The 16,684-nt window shown below is 43.9% G+C and overlaps 2 protein-coding genes across 12 annotated transcripts; one reads left to right on the top strand and one right to left on the bottom strand.

Annotated features, from left to right (window-relative positions):
- Positions 1-454: 454 nt before the first annotated feature.
- On the bottom strand, positions 455-3,411 carry ARMCX6 (armadillo repeat containing X-linked 6). 10 transcript variants are annotated; one of them, XM_020872953.2, is made up of 5 exons: positions 3,280-3,411; positions 2,877-2,955; positions 2,431-2,516; positions 2,185-2,322; positions 455-2,051 (listed from the first exon to the last, which is right to left on the bottom strand). In XM_020872953.2, the coding sequence occupies exon 5, from the start codon at positions 1,972-1,974 to the stop codon at positions 1,069-1,071; it is 906 nt and encodes a 301-aa protein (XP_020728612.1). In that variant the 5' UTR covers positions 1,975-2,051; positions 2,185-2,322; positions 2,431-2,516; positions 2,877-2,955; positions 3,280-3,411; the 3' UTR covers positions 455-1,068. The 10 variants fall into 10 exon arrangements, with proteins under 10 accessions (XP_020728612.1, XP_070317875.1, XP_070317876.1 ...); XM_070461774.1 differs by having other exon boundaries at positions 2,435-2,516; XM_070461775.1 differs by having other exon boundaries at positions 2,439-2,516.
- Positions 3,412-8,403: 4,992 nt separating this feature from the next.
- ARMCX3 (armadillo repeat containing X-linked 3) lies at positions 8,404-16,391 on the top strand. Of its 2 annotated transcripts, none has more exons than XM_020872927.2 (5): positions 8,404-8,564; positions 9,091-9,170; positions 9,454-9,514; positions 9,793-9,863; positions 10,068-16,391. In XM_020872927.2, exon 5 carries the CDS (start codon positions 10,255-10,257, stop codon positions 11,392-11,394), a length of 1,140 nt encoding a protein of 379 aa, XP_020728586.1. In that variant the 5' UTR covers positions 8,404-8,564; positions 9,091-9,170; positions 9,454-9,514; positions 9,793-9,863; positions 10,068-10,254; the 3' UTR covers positions 11,395-16,391. The 2 variants fall into 2 exon arrangements, with proteins under 2 accessions (XP_020728586.1, XP_020728588.1); XM_020872929.2 differs by lacking the exon at positions 8,404-8,564 and adding an exon at positions 8,572-8,718.
- Positions 16,392-16,684: the final 293 nt, after the last annotated feature.

Genomic DNA, 16,684 nt, shown 5'->3' with positions numbered 1-16,684 from the left:
CTCAGGAGAGAGAACAACACCAAGCAGGCCCTCAGCGAGTAGCAACTGTTACTGCTATAATTGTGCATTAAATGTCAGGGATGGGTTGCCCAGTGGGACGACAGGGACGCACAGACCAACCCAAGGGTACTGACCTTCCTCTCTAGGCCAGCAGGTGAGGAAAGACACCTTCATCGAGGGAAGGATTTCTCTGCATCAGGCACTGTGCTGCCTGCTTCAAGGTGTTGCCTCTTCTAGTCCTCCCAAAAGTCCTTCTTAATCCTACCCCTCACCCCCTTCCCTGCCCCAGCCCCTTCTGGAGGCTCCTCCTGAACCCTGCAGCCCATCTCTTCCCCAGCCTCCTGTGGGCACTGCTAAGTGGGCATCTGTCAGGAGCAAATGCCCCCAGTCAGTTAGCACAGATCACGTATTTTGGTCTTTCCCCTCACGCAGACTAGAGATTCAGAAACAAGTACCGTGTCTCATTTTTGCCAGTTAAAGCACACAGCTTTATTGATGATACATAAAAATGCAGACTTGGTGGACGACGTTAGGTCAGTACAGCACATAGAAGAGGAGTGTACTTTTTTGCTCAATAAGTATCGTTCATAGGCTTGCAAAGAAAAGAGAGTAAAGGGAAAGAATCCCATCTAAGCAGCAACTGATACATTTTTGGCACAAGCCCCCATATGGGTCTGGTCTCCCCAACATGGTCCAGCTTAGACACAGAGACCACCACAGGCCAGGCATCCCCACTGAGGCTAGAACATGTTGTTCTTTAACCACAGCTGGCAGCTGAAAGGACCTCTTTACCACAGGAAGAAGGCTGCAAGGGAGCAATTTACAATGCACATTGCCTGCAGACTGAAAAACCAAGAGGTTACTCAAAGCTCTGTGGGAACCCCTGCACAGTAAGAGTGTGGTCCTGGATTTAGCAAGTGCAACTTTCACCCAGAGATGTGCTGATCCAGCTAAGGCTGGGTCTTCGATAGCACCCACTGCAGAGTCTTTGAGAACACAAGTGTGTGTTCACCCACTGACTGGGCTTTGTTTTGGACTGGATCAGTCCCACCCTGTTGGAGGGGCCACTTAAGAGGCCAGGGTTTCTGAGAGAAGCTGTCTGTTTGTGTTCCTGATAAAGAGGGGCAGGAAGGGGCATAGCGCTTGGGCTCTCAGCAACTCCCCTGACAAGGCTGGCTTTTCAGACAAACCCGTCAGGGGTTTCACAACCTGCCCCTCAGCACATTCACTTCCCTCTGGTATCAAAGGAAACATCAAGCCTGAAACGGACTTGGCAAGCATGTTATTAATAACTGTCATGCTTATTAACAAATTTACTCCAGCCTGCTGCAGAAATGAGCTGCAGCAAAGTGACACAGTCTCCCGACACACTTGGCTGATGCACATCTTCATCTGGCCCTGATTTTCAACACTGGCATTCAAGTTATCCGGGGCACACAAAGCCTTTCCCTCCTCAACAGCAGGGTCGGGAGTCGGGATTGTGTTTCCAGCAATGGAGAGGCTGGCCAAATCACTGTTGATATCACGGCTAAGTGAAAAACTGGCATCCTTGGGCTCAGCTAACAACACTTTTCCCTGAATGAAAGGGCCCTTGGAGAGGCCAAGAGCACAACTGAACTTTTTAAAGCTCTGAGCACTCCAAGTATTTTTGCGTTCATAAGGGAACGGGCGCTGTTTTATCAGGTATGTTCGACTGGCTTTGCCCCCACCTGAAGGTCTGTCCTCGGCACCACCGGGTTCCCCAGGTTCAGTCCAGTCCCCGTCCTCACTCCAGGGCCGTGCCATAGTTGTCAAATCAAACCAAATCTCGCATTCTTCGTCATCCAGTTCCTGCTCATCATCCCATTCCTCTTCCTCCTCCTCCAACTTCTCACTGTCATCTCTTCCTATGGTTAGTTTGTAAACGCAGTAGCAGGCACCAGCCCCAATCATCAGTCCTGCAGCCATCCAACCCACTTCCCGAGCCCGGCCCATGTTCAGGTCTGTTCAGCTGGGGGCGGGGAGGGGTGGTGGGGTGCAGTAGGACAGAACAGGAGAGGGTCTTGTTTCACCTGAAAGAAGAGGGTTCTTAAGGCCAGGGTGAGTGATGGTGGAGGGGAGTCAGCTTCAGCCTATTCCAGGCTCCTGAGGCTCTCCTGTGATGAATCTATGGGTGAAAAATTATATTAGGGCTTTTGGCAATACCTGGATTTTTGCCTCACGAGACAGACAGAGTGGAGTTTGAGTTCTGGCTGAGAGAGGGGGATTATTTGGCCACCAGTTCTTTGTTCTTTTCTGTCATCCTCTGTCTCCCTTCAGGACCCACCATTTGTCTCCCAGGGCCTACAGAGAAGGGCAGGAGTTGGGACTGGGCTATAACGGCCAGGAGGGTGACCGGTAGTCTCCTCCTCCACCACACCCCCAGCCCCAAAGACTTAGAGGCAGTCTCACCTACCAACCTCTACCAAAGCCAGTAAATTCCTTCTTCTCTTGTCTTCTGTGGTCAGTGGTCCTCCCAACAGTGATTGATGGGCAGTCTGGCAGAAGGACAGAGGGAACGACAGATAGCCGGCTTTGGAAAACTAAAGTGTAGTGGATGGATCAGCAATGAGAACACAGGTCCCTTTTCTGAATTTCCAGCCTTTGAGCTTAAAATATTTCTCACACCCTCCGGACTTTACTAACACTGGTTTCCCCACCCCTCCCCCCGTGCCGTCCGCCATTTCCCCAGCAAAAGCCGCCACACCCCTTTCCCTGAGCCGAAATGGGAGGGGGTATGGAGGAAGGGGCCTGGAGAGGGCGGCTCAGACCCCGCCCGCAGCGATCCCACCCCCCCTCCCTCATCCCCACCGCCACCCCCACCCAGGGGCCAAGCTTCATCCCACCTTCACACTGACCTGCACGGTCCCAAGGCACTTTGGTCCTTCCGTCGCCGCGACTTTCCCTGGCGACCTACAGGCCAACAGATCTACAAACCTGCAGACAGACGGTGGGGGGTGGGGGAGGGAGACAGAGGGAACGGAGTGCTTGGTGGACGTAGCAGCACTCGGGACACGAGTGCCCTGATCCTAGAACCTTTCTTTCCTCGGAGTCTCTGTACCAGCCATTCACTTCCCTCACCCGCCACCCGAAGTCCGCCAATTCTTTCCACGAAAATGGGCATGAGGAGGGGGACGGCAGTATTTAGAAAGTAGGCGAGAAGGGGACACAGACCCCTGCCTGCCGGAACCTGGATCCGTGGCGCTTTTGGCCTTCTCCAAGCCCCATCTCCCTCCAAGCAAAGCCCACGCTCATACCGACCTGCAATGCCCGTGGCTACTTTCCTTCTTCCTTTTGCGCCAGCAGAGTGATAAGGGGGGCTGGTACCCAGACGGAGGCGACTAGCAGTACTTCTGCTCTAGGCAGCTCTGGTCACGTGACGACCGCGTCACCACTGAGCTCTGGCCCCCAATTCCACTCCCACAAGCAGTGCGGCAGGCGCCAGCCTGCCCCGTACCTCCCCCCATCACAAGGGGCCTTGTCACTCTTTTCCTGTGTAACAATACCAGAAGCCAGAAGTGACCGTGGCTCTCTGGTGTTTGCATTTGGCTTTCTCTAATTACAGAAAAGGGCAACACTTTTCCTGGGTCTATCATTTACTTACACTTCTTTTGAGGGGAATGTCTTACCGTTTCTTTGGCTCTGAAACTCCTGTCCCCTCTTTCTTCATTTCTACCCCCTCCCACATGCAGTCTCTGCATCAAAATTAAGCAGAGGGGCAGGGAAAAAAAGCCCAAGTAACAGGGAGGTTTTTTTTTTTTTACTATTTTTAATATATTTATATTCTATTTCTTCCATTATTTCTTAATTGACTCAAGTTACTATTTTGTAGTCAGAAAATACAAATATATGTGTGTGTGTGTATAAAACAAGATTTCCTAGTTAATATGAAGGCCTCATCAATTTAAGCTAATTTGTACATTGAAAATATTTTCTTCTGACTGCAGAGGAGATAGCAGCTTTCAAATAGCATATGAAACTTTAAAAACATACCCTTACAAACAAAGCCAGTGTGCTTTCAATATGATTTATAAATTGATGGATAAAACGAATCTATAGTAAATTGGTCAGTGTTTTAATTGTTACCAGTTTAGAGAAGTGAACCACTATCCCTTTCTTCTTGGCTGAACTGTTACTTGTTAGAGAAGACTGCTGGATGGCTTCCATTCTGATTTTGAAGGACAGACTCTCTGCAGACCCTAAATTCCAATGAATCTTATGTCTTACAAATTAGTAACTTCACAGATTAGCTTGCTCTTCATTCAAAGCTCTTTATTTAAAATCTATTCTCAAGTTTCATGGTGTAATCCATAAATCATCCAGAAATTAGAGAATTCCTTGCTAGCCCATTGATGAAAATAATAGGTGGAATTTTCATTTGATAAAGACACTGGTGAAAGACCTGCGGTATTTGTCATTTGTGCACTGTATGTCCCCTTAGCAGTGCCTGGTGTTGAGCCTTTTCCAGTGGAAATAATGGTGAGGGTCTGTGGGTGACTGTAAATCGCTGCAACAACCTGACAGCCCTTGAGATCCACGTCCTTTTTCCCTCACAAAAGGCACAGTTCATAGGACCCCAAGCAGTGTTGCCAGGAAAAAAAAGGTCTTTTCACCCTCTCCCTTCTGTTACAATTTCATTGTACCATCTATACAAATCCCTCAGAATAATCCCAGAAGGTAGTGACAAAGTCTGCAGAACTTAGTTCCCAGACATCCAGCTGTCCCCGCTGGGGAGTCATGCTCTAAATATAAACCCTTCAGGCAGCCTCTTTCTTAGAACATTGAAATGTGACACTCCAGCAGGAAACTCCCTGGGTGAGGGGCCCCTGTGTGGGGGAGGCCCTTTCAGGAGGTGAACCAGGAAGCCCAGAGTGCCTTGCTGGTGAAAAATTCACAAGTCAAGAACACGTCACAACTTTCTGGTCTTCCTTAAACATTTATAGTTCAAACACACCAACATTACAACTCATCTCTCTAAACCCCTAACTCATTTGTTTTGCCATCATCTCCTTACACTGTTCTTTTTATCATCCTTTATTTTACTTCTCCAAGGGAAGTGATTTATATTTATGAAGCCTTACTAACAGAACTTGCAGATTTAACTATCATTCAACTTTTGGCTGCTAAGAACTTAAAAAGTGGCTTTTATCTGTACATTAGAAAGAACTGCAGAGCATGTAAAACTTAAGAAAGACAGGTGTCATTGACGTGGCTCTACAACAAGGACTCATTTCACAACTCTTACTTAGCCATGCTTCAGGGACAAAAACTCCACTCTTACCTCTCCTCATTTGTTAAAACTATCTTTCCCCTTCAGTATATTTTTCAATTTTTCCAATGTATAACCCCTGACCACCATTCTCCCAGGCTGTCAGATCTTTCCTATTTGGATCCACTCCCTCTCTTAAACTTCCTAAATCCCATGGGAATGATAATCTTTTGAATTCTCTGTGTCATTTTTTTTTCTCTCTCTCTGTGTCATTTTGATCCACAATTCCTACCAAGGAACCTGGGGACTGACATTTAAAATCTATTTTCCCTCCATTATACACCCACTAACAAATATTTATTTAAGGACATGCTATTTGCCTGACATACCATTTCAAAAGCAAAAAGGGAAAATCCTTAAGCAATCCCTCAGACAAGTTTTCAAAAGACTATGTGAGTTCACTGTCAAAAGGAACCTTTTGGCTCAAATCAGTTTATGGTCATATATGATGCATGATTTATAAAGTATTCAAAAACATAAAAGGATCAGCAGATGGTAACACTGATGGAATTTTGGAGGGTAAGAAAAATAAATGATAGAAAATTGTTATCTTTAAAAGCTGTATTACTTTTTGTATCATGTTGTTTTTGTGTTGTGTATTAGTTAATTTTATTTGATTGCAAGCAACAGAAACCACATCTGTTTAACTTAGTGAGGGAATGTCAAAGACCAGCATCAGCTCTGAGGTGTCAAAGTAGGAGGAACTGACAGATGGTCTCTTCAGGATGCCATAAACTTCCACTGATGTTTGGTTTTCTATCTTTGTTCAGGTTTAAATTTCAGTAAGAGTAAGTATTGAGTTGGTTTTTTTGGGGCACAATGCCCACCCTTTTGCTGTGGAAAATGACAGAGCATGTAAAATGTGAAATGCACATCCTTTCTTTTCCCAGAGAGAACTGTAAACTGTTTCAGAGGTTATTGTTGATTTGCAGGAGCACTTTAACTATTTTGGATATGCATCTTTTGTCCAGCTGTGACTGAGGTGCTGGGGGTATATTTGCCACAGTATGCTTTAGTTGTCACTGAATATTAGAGAGGTGCAGTTCTGAAATGGTGGTGCACAAGGCTGTCTTCTAGGCCAAAGCTACCTGACTTCCTTGACAGGATTCTATGCAGTCGCATCTACAGTACAAAGTATTGTGCTCATCCCTTCATGATCAATACCTGAATTTGTCTGTATAGTGAGAACAGATGCCTGTGTCAAGTAAAGACTCTCATTCAGAGAGACATATATAAATCTGTATCTGAATGCCCAAACCCATGGATCTCTGCATTCCCTCCCTGTAAGAAGGCCACAGGGAAGCTAAGTCTCACAAGGAAATGACAACTGAAAAATTTATCCTGAGAAATACAACCGTCAGGGGTACTAGAGGTTTCTGTTAGTTTTACCAGCCCCTTCTCTCCCCATTCCCATTCTACTACTTGGGAAGCCATAACTTCAGAAGGTTGCATGGTAAGCCTGAAATCACAGAACAAGGGCATTGGTGCACTTTAAGAAGTGACTTTCAGCTGAGAAACTTGAAGTACACTTACATATCATGGGGATGGTTCTGCCAAAGAAAGTAATTTTTCCACGCATCTTAGCCAAGACTCCCTCTCCTCCAGACAGTGCTTGGGTGGGAACTCTCAACACTTTCCTCTGACTCTTCTTTTCATATACTCCTGTTTGAATAAGCCCCTTCACTGCACATGATCTTTGTCTAAACACAGAATCATACAGTTTATTTGCTTTCTGCTTACTAAATTTCAGCCATCTTAATGACTGTCATCATACGTGAACTTAACTGTTCAGTTAAGATTGTTCATCTTAACCTTACACAGTACTGTATATCAATTGTATCTCAATAAAAATGGAAGAAAAAAATACATTTTAGTCATATCCTAGTACTATTTTTCAGAAGTTACATTGATATGAATTTCTCTGGAATTTTGCCTGTTCCCAAATTTCCCAGTCTCTTGATTTACTCTTGATTTAAGATATGTGGATCTTAAAATTTTTATACTCAGATAACAAACTTACATCTTAACTATCAGGGCATATCACACTATAGACCCTGTGTTATGACATTGTTTTATTATTTTTCCCACTTTCTTAAAAGTGGGAACTTTCTTAAAAGTTCGCTCATTGCTGACAGGTGAGTTGTTGAATTCATCAATACAGTCAGTGAAAAGGTTTCACACTAATTGCTGGACGCTGAGTTCAGCCACTTTTGACTTGGTCTAACACCTCTAACACCTACTTCATTTAAAGACGCTGTTGTCCATTTGTATATTTTGTAATGTTCTTTGTATGTCACTCACTTTGTCAGTGTACATGCCTCCTATCTGACAGACATCCATGACATACTTGTGATTACCACTCAACCTTTTCTGTGTAGCTGGCTTCTGAGGGCTCCTGTGCCTTGCTAACTGATGAAAGTGAAAGTCTATAGCTCTCTTGTTTAGAAGACTGGCCTAGTCAGAAGATTTATGTATTCTCAGACACACTGATGAGCTTATTTAGGATTGTGTTATGTGCTAGGCCCCAGAAGACACTAAGATTGCTTTGAGTGAAGTGTGTAACACTCCCTACAAGTGAGAAAATGTGGGACTTTTGGAGGCCATCACCCAACATCACTCTCCCACTCTTTTTTTTAACCAAATGAAAATAGCTTTAAAGCAATTTTTTTTCTCCTAAAAAGAATGCAGTCTGGGGGTGGGAAAGGGCAGAACTGAAAGAACAGCAACAACAACAAAACAGTAAGTAAGGAAAAAAACTGCATTCACTCCAGGTATCCTTTTCTGATGGCTTTTTCTTTTCAGATCTGGGACTAGATTTCAGAGGAAATGGTAGACATTTATAGCTGGGAGGCAGGGAGGTGGAAAGAGAGGTTACTGTCCCAGGAGTCCAGGGAAGGAAGAGGCAATTTTTCAAAAAGTACAAGTGGCCAGTAACCCCAGGGGAAGATGCTGTCCCTTTCTGGTAATCAGAGGAAGGTAAACACCACTACAGGGAGATGGGATTAGGAAAGAAAAAGAGAGTAACAAGGCCTGCTATGGGGGAGGGAAGTGAGGGGGGCGGGCCCTCTTCTGCCGCACTGCTGGTGGGAGGGGAAATTGGGGACCCGAGTTGGTGGATGACGTAGGTCTCACGTGACCAAGAGCTGACGTGTGCAGAAGTCCTTCTTGTTCTGGTCGTTGTTCCCGTCTGAGTATCAGCTCCCCATTGCCCCGAGGGCCAGCGGGCCTGCAGCAGAGGAGAGGAGGAGGAGAAGGAGATTGTCCCGGATCCGTGCAGGTCAGTGCCTGGGAGATTCCAGAAGGTGGGGGTGGCCGAGGGTGCAGGGCGGAAACCGTCGCGGATCCTGGGGCGCCTCCGTCGTCTCTTCCACTCGCCGCCGGCTTTCCAAGACGTCTGTCCCGCCCGCAGCCCATTCTGATGCTGCGAAATGGTGAGCAGGGGGTGTTTGGGAGGAGCTCAGAGATCGGAACGTGGGAATCTGGTGGGAACTGAGGCCGTAATCTGGAAAGGGAGCTGTGCCCTGGGTGTTGGCCCCCAGTCCTCCAGGACGGTGCCAGAGGGGAAAGACTGGACATGGGGAGGGGTGGTGCAACGTAATGTGTCAGCAGAACCCCGAGAGGGGTCGAAGGGGTGAGAAACCTTTGACAGCCAGGCCTCCGAATTAAGGACAGAGTTTTCTGTTCTGGGGACCGGTCCGCCCACCAAGCACTAGGTCGCGGCAGTTTCCCGTCTTTCTGACTGACTGTGTCTTCCTGACCATGGCTCTGTGTCTTGTGGATCCGAGCCTCTCCCGGGTTGCCAGTCTTTCCGTAGGTTGCGGCACCACGCCAGGCTAGAGAAGAGGAAGGAAATTAACCCTGATTCGTGAAGGTCGATTTGAGGGTAAGACCATCTAGAGACCCTAACGGGGGCGGTGGGAGGATGGGGTGGGGAGAAACCAGAGGTAGCGATAATCTAGGTTAGGTCTGAGTCTGAGTGTGTTTCTCACACTCTTGGGACTGTGGCGAAATGGCGTGCAGTGTGTGTGTGTGTGCGTGCGCGCCCGTGTGTCGTGGGGGGTGGGGTGGGGGAGAATGACAGGAGGGAAACCTATCAGATAGTTTGTTCATAATCCTCTTCTCTCAACAGTACTTAGTCCCCATGTTTTCGATCTGTCATCCTGCAGGTCTGCTGTAGCAGGTGGCACCAGTTTAAACGAGGGAGGAAGTTTCCTCGGATCAGTAGAGGTCGGTTTGGGCGTGGGGGCTGCCTGGAATGGGGGAGGGGTTGGAAATTGCCCGCGGTTGGACAGGCTCACCCAATGTTACTATTTCCCCAACATCTCTCCCATTTCAGGCTAGGGAAGCGGCAGGCATGTGCATGTTTTGGATGGCAGAGAGAGGTTGTGTGTGTGTGTGTGTTTTTTCAATCTGACAGCCTAGATAGGTGAATCAGGAAAGCAACAAATGGAGGAACAGTCAATCCATCAAGGCTTCAGTTCTCACTGGCTCTGTTCTCTCTGCAGGTTGCAAGGGTTGTTGGGCGTGGCACACCTCCAGGGGAGGGAAGAAGGGGCAAACTGCTTGTCTGGAGGAGGTTAGTGCAATGGTGCCACTCCCTGGGAACATCCAAGTTTGGGGTAGCTGAGGCCCCAGCAAAGAGGATGGGCTCCACTGCCTTTATATAGGCTTGGGGAGGAGGTGGGCTGGGGAGAGTGAAATGAGGGGGAAAGAGTTTGTTAACAATTTAGGTTTTCTACCAAGAGCTCATTTGCTTGTCCCTCTGTGCAACTCTCTGCAGAGGACAACACAAGGAGAAGAGAAACTCCACCCCTAGATCCACCTCCAGAATCAGTTGTCGTGGCCTTGAAGTGGCTGAAGACGATCATCCTCCACAGGCCTGCATCCAGGCCAGGCCCATAGCCCTCCTCCCCCAGTCTGAGTGACTGCTCTGTTCCTTGGTCCCTGATACCGTCAGGGACGATTGCATGGGCTACGCCAGGAAAGTAGGCTGGGTGACTGCGGGACTGGTGATTGGGGCTGGTGCCTGCTATTGCATTTATAGACTGACCAGAGGAAGAAAACAGAACAAGGAGAAAATGGCTGAGGGTGGGTCTGGGGATGTGGATGATGTTGGCGATTGTCCTGGGGCCAGGTACAATGACTGGTCTGATGATGATGATGACAGCAGTGAGAACAAAGGTATAGTATGGTACCCACCTTGGGCCCGGATTGGGACTGAGGCTGGAACCAGAGCTAGGGCCAGGGCAAGGGCCAGGGCCACCCGGGCTCGTCGAGCTGTCCAGAAAAGGGCTTCCCCCAATTCAGATGATACTATTTTGTCCCCTCAAGAGCTGCAGAAAGTTCTTTGCTTGGTTGAGATGTCTGAAAAGCCTTATATTCTTGAAGCAGCTTTAATTGCTCTGGGTAACAATGCTGCTTATGCATTTAACAGAGATATTATTCGTGATCTGGGTGGTCTCCCAATTGTTGCAAAGATTCTCAATACTCGGGATCCCATAGTTAAGGAAAAGGCTTTAATTGTCCTAAATAACTTGAGTGTGAATACTGAAAATCAGCGCAGGCTTAAGATATACATGAATCAAGTCTGTGATGACACAATCACTTCTCGATTGAACTCATCTGTGCAGCTGGCAGGACTAAGATTGCTTACGAACATGACTGTTACCAATGAGTATCAGCACATGCTTGCTAATTCCATTTCAGACTTTTTCCGTCTATTTTCAGCAGGAAATGAAGAAACCAAATTTCAGGTTTTGAAACTCCTTTTGAATTTGGCTGAAAATCCAGCCATGACTGGAGAACTGCTCAGGGCCCAAGTACCATCCTCGCTGGGTTCCCTCTTTAATAAGAAGGAGAACAAAGAGGTGATTCTTAAACTTCTGGTCATATTCGAGAACATAAATGACAATTTTAAATGGGAGGAAAATGAATCTACTCAGAATCAATTCGGTGAAGGTTCACTTTTTTTCTTTTTAAAAGAATTTCAGGTGTGTGCTGATAAGATTCTGGGGCTAGAAAGTCATCATGATTTTTTGGTAAAAGTGAAAGTTGGAAAATTCGTGGCCAAACTGGCTGAGAATATGTTCCCAAAGAGCCAGGAATAAGTTCTTGATTTTGTAGTTTAGAAGCAACACATGTTGTAAACTATTCCTTTTCTCCACCTTGTCTATATGGTAAAGGAATCCTTTCAGCTGCCGGTTTTGAGTAATGAATATCATATTGTGTCATCAATGCTGATATTTATCTGAGTTGGTCTGCAGGCCTAAGCTGGATGAATGAATATCACTACCTGTTCTGAAAACGTTTGTTGCTTTTTATCTCACTGCCTAGATTGAAATATTTTTACTATTTCTTCTGCACAAGTGACAGTGAACCAATTCCTCATAAATAAGCTCCCTCCTGTCATTTGCATTGACTCATTTGTGTATCATCAGTGAAGTTGTGTGTTAATGCTGGAAAGAAAAAAAAAAGAGAAACCATACTTGTCTTTCGGTTTATAATCTAGTTGGAGAGATAAACATACAAACAAAAAGAAAACAATATCTCAAGCATATACTCTTTGTTAAATATTCGCACTCAGAGCATGAGAAAGCAAAGGGTTCTGCGGGATACATTAGTCAGCTACAGATTTATGGAAGAAGTGTTCATTTAAAATGAATCCTCAGTGGGGTAGGTAGTTAGGGAGTTCCATGTGATGGGAGTGAAGGGGACTGGTGTGAGAAAGTCATGGAGGTAGGAATTCTCTTGCTGTGACAGTGAGGAGACTAGTCTGTTTAGAGTGGAAAGTGTGACCAGAAGTAAATAAATTTGGAAAGTTGGCTGAAGCCAGTTTGTGGAGAACTGTTTGAATATTACCTCACTGAACGCTGAGAGCCAATGAATAATTTTGACTAGAAAGAATAATTGGAATTCATATAGAAGTCCCTCTCTCACCTACTAAGCAGTGTCCGTGAGAGTATGGCAAAAATGGAGTCTTTCAAATCCTGGTGGTAGGAATTCGCTTACACTGGCACGAGGTTTGCAGAGGGCCATTTGGTAATACATATCATTAGCCTTAAAATATGTAATCCCTTTGTCCTAAGGAAATAATTGAATCATTGGCCAAAGATTGTATGTGCAAGGCTGTTTATCCCAGCACTGTGTGAAATAGTAAAAATTGAAAACAATTTAAACAATTTAGAACACTGGATTGGTTACATAAATTAAGGAATATTCACATGGTGTAAGATAAATATGTCAATTGCAATCCATATTGTCAGGGAATGATATTCATCATGCACTGGTAAGTGAGAAAGGTAGGTTAGATAGGAGTCGTCTTAGTATGATTCAATTTTTCTGAGAATATAAGATATTTAAGTAGACACTAAAAACTCTGGAATTACAGACATCCAAATAGTAACAGTGATTGTCTTTTGGGTGGAAGGATAGTGTAATTTTTACCTTTTTACTTTTTATTCATCTGTGTGTTCTTATTAACCTAAAACAAATACTGATTTTTCAAAAGTTTTTGAAAAAGGGAAGTGTTGGGAATGGAGCAGGTGATTGATTGGAGCATGAACTGAGTAGAAAAAGTATTTACATTAAACATAAGATGGGTTGAAGTTTTCTCTCTGAAATAATAGATGAGTGCTAAAGATGGGGCTCACTCTAAGAATTAAATGAAGTTATATATGTGAAATACTTAGAATTTTCTGGCACATAGCAATTAATTAAGAAAAATGAGCACACTTAGTTCCCTAGAATTCAGGGTCAATAGTTGTTCTGGTTGACCTTTGTGTTGCTGGGGGCATTTTGCCAAGTGTCAGCATCATTTAATAAATAATAACAACAATAAAGGTTAGCATTTATTAAGTGACTACTGTGTAGAGTGATGTCATTCCTGCAAAGGCAACTGTTAACCATAGTTTCTTAAAGAAATAGGCTTTTCTTTTTTCTAAGTACTCAAAATGTTTTATCAGACATGATGTCACCTGCCCTTACAATGTATCATTGGTCAGTTTGGAGATGTTATCCTACTTTATACATGAGGCCAGGAAAGGGTAAAATCTCTGTTCAGTTATGATCTGGTTTTAGCTCCAGGCTTCCATATACTTACTCAAATGTTGCCTATAGTAGACAAAAGGACCAAGGATTGATCAGCTTAAAGTTGTTGGGTATGGTGACTATTGAATCATGCACATGTTGGAGCTCCTTTGACATCAGTTTTAAGGGTGAATGAGGGTAAAGGAATTAAAATTTTTTCTTGCTCTATTATTAGGCAGGAAACAAGGATTTGGGAGGGAAAGCCTTAATCCATTTAAAATAAATTGACTTTGAGATACCTGTGTGACATCTAGATGGATATACCCTAATGTCATTTGAGTGTATTGATCTGGTGCTCAGAAAAGACCAGGCTGCAGACATAGATTTGGGGGCCACCAGAGAAGAAATGATAATTAAGGACATGGGAGTGAATGTGATCCCCAGAGAGAAGGTGCAGAGTGTAAGAGTGGAAAGCAGCAGAAAGAACTGGATAAGGGATTGTGGCAACTGGGGAAAGAAGCATTGAATTCCAACTGTGGATACCCTTCCAGACACTAGCTATCAATATACCTATATAGTCTGTACATAAAATTGGATGATACTGTAGGTGAAGTTTAAGAACCTGATTTAAATTTTTTCTACTTTTCTTCTAAAAATTATTCATTGGAGATACTTAAGAAAATAGAGACAATAAGAACAAACTTGTTCCCTCACCCAGATCTGTATTGTGAACATCTAGAAAATATTCTGATCAAGCCATGTTGAACTGGGGTGCTGAGTGACTTTTTGACCTGGGGTGGCAATGAGGTGAACTTGGGTAATAAAAAGCCACCCTGTAGCAGGGGCACAGGCCTGACTAGTGTCCATCTGCTCTTTTCTCATCCTCTCCTCCCTTCCCATTCTGCTTCCCTTTCCCTCCCTCACACTTCTCTCTTTATTCTCACCTCTGAGAGACCATTGAGAGTAGTCTTTTTGTGCTTCTGTGTCTTTTGGGGGTGATCGTTTCATTTCCATGACACCAGGTCGTGCACCAATGGGCATTTAATACAGAATGATAATTGTCGTTGCTGTAGTGACAAGATGACCCTGGGTGTGTATGGCTGGATGCCAAGACTTTTCGGACCGTTGTTGAACAGAGACTGAGAAAGCACTGGTCTTATTGTGGAACAGCCCTATGTGCATTGCATGAATCTTGATGTCCCATACCTGGTATTATTTGGCACTGAATCACCCGGACTTTGGGAAGTGCTATGTGAGACAGATGTGTGACTGCCTGGTCCAGGAAAGACACAAGGCCGGCCCAGCCACACTCTGGTGTCCCTATGCTTTCACATCAGAGGTTGCCACTCAAACATTTTGGGAAGGGCACCCTTTTAGTATAGTAGCTGTGATTGTGGCAGCTCGTGTGGGCAGAGAGGAGCCAGTGTCCTTTCTTTAGAAAGGATGACAGTTTCTTGGAAACTGAGGAAATTAGAACTCAAGGATATTCTGCTATTTTGTTTTTATCTACTGATTTTAGGAATTTGAGTGGGTCTATTCCAGTCAAATGTGTTCCAAGGTGATTTTACAAACATGGAGTATAGTTCTCTTATAAATTGTCACCCAAAGCATAATATTTAAGGCTCAGGAAATTGGTTTTCTATTTTTAAATTCATATTTTACTTGCCTTGTTTCAAAAGAGATTCTAAGTGTAGATTTAGCAAATTGATGTAGTTCAGGCAAATTTTGTGTTTATGCCTCTGTTTGGTTAATTTCTCTGCTCTGTTCCCTTGAGAGTGCTTTTTTGAAGAATGATTATGACTGTTTTCAATGCTAACATTTTACATTCATTTTTCATCATATCCCAGACTGAAGATTTTTTCCCCTGATTTCTCCATTCAAACTGTGGCTCTTCTTGCCTTTAAACCAGAACTATCATGCTGCCATCTCCGGGTGCAGAAGACTAGGATATTGACCCCTGAGGTGTGGTATCAAGCAGGATAACATGTATTTACTTTCAGAGATGTGTATCTCCATGCTTTTCCCTCTCCACTGTGTCCTTCTCAGGCTTGTGTTAAGGGCTTGGGCATTGTTGGGTTTGGGGATAAGCCTGAGGGGAGGGAGAAGGGAGGGAGTGGGAAAGAAGCCTTATTGGAGGGGTAGCTTCATTCTAACAGGTTCATGTCAAAGGAATTTGATCCAGCACTGACAGTGGGCTAAGTGTAACTCTTTGACCCTTGTTGACCAGTTACATTTTAAAAGGTGAAAGAGTAAGTGTATTACAAGCATCTTTGGGTATTAGAGCCTTCTTTGGGCATTAGAGCATTTCTAAGTTTGCCATGGACATAACATGTTATTAAATTGGTTGGATTTTCTTTTTTGAAAATAAAAAAAGAATGAGAGTCTGTTACTCTAAGAAATGTAATTACCAAGTAGAACAGATTTTTAGTGTTGGCTGCTCAGAACATTCTGTTCCTAAGATCGATGTACATCAGGAACCACATAATCATCAGAAGGTTGTTTATTTAGTGCTTAGGGAATTGGGGCAAGCTGACTTAGCTAGATGTTGGTGCTGTCAAAGTAGAAGAACCTGATGCACCCACGTCAGCTATGGGGGTTGACTTGTGTCTGAAATTAAATACTTGTATTCAAGAGCTAGAGCATGTTTCTCTCTGTACACAATTAGAAACTTTGTCTGCCCAGATGACCCTTAGCCAGAGGTGGATTATCAGTTGATAGTAGTTTTGTGATTGTTAAGATGTATTATCAGTTAGTTTCCATACAGGATTTGAGAAATGTATATTTTATAATAGGAGAAAACTGTAGTATTTGTAATGCATTCCCTCCTATATATTGATTAGTATCTGCCTTTTCTGCACCTTTCTTATGAGTAATGATAACGTGTTATTGACTTTTTGGAAACCAAGGTAAAACAAATTGTTACCTCTTTAGTTTTTTTCCCATTTCTACTTCAGTTTTCTGTTTGCTAAAATGTGGTTTAACTATAACCTTGCTAAATTTTGTGGCTTTCTTTCAATAAGCTGTAATGAAAATTCTGACATAATGAAATGGATCAATAAAAGAAAACTTTTAATTTTTACTGTCTTCCATCATTTGAAATTAATTAAATGAATTTTCTTTTTGATATTAGAAAAGATGGAATCTAGGCAAGACCAAATAAAACAGACAACTATTTTCTAAATCTTAAATCCATTTAAACTGACTTGGAGACTAACTCTTTGTAATCATTTAGTATTTAAGATCATCAATCTTCACCTCTTGTTATGCTGGTCTGTGTAATCTATAGCCAAAAATTGAAAGTATTAAATCGCACCATGTTGCTTATAAAAATTGCTTAAATTCTGATTGATTTTCTTCTGATATAAAAGTTAA

Source organism: Odocoileus virginianus, chromosome X, assembly GCF_023699985.2.
Source record: "Odocoileus virginianus isolate 20LAN1187 ecotype Illinois chromosome X, Ovbor_1.2, whole genome shotgun sequence".
Lineage (NCBI taxonomy): Eukaryota > Metazoa > Chordata > Mammalia > Artiodactyla > Cervidae > Odocoileus > Odocoileus virginianus.
The sequence above is the reverse complement of the archived record's forward strand: the minus strand, read 5'-3'. Positions and strand labels throughout refer to the sequence as shown.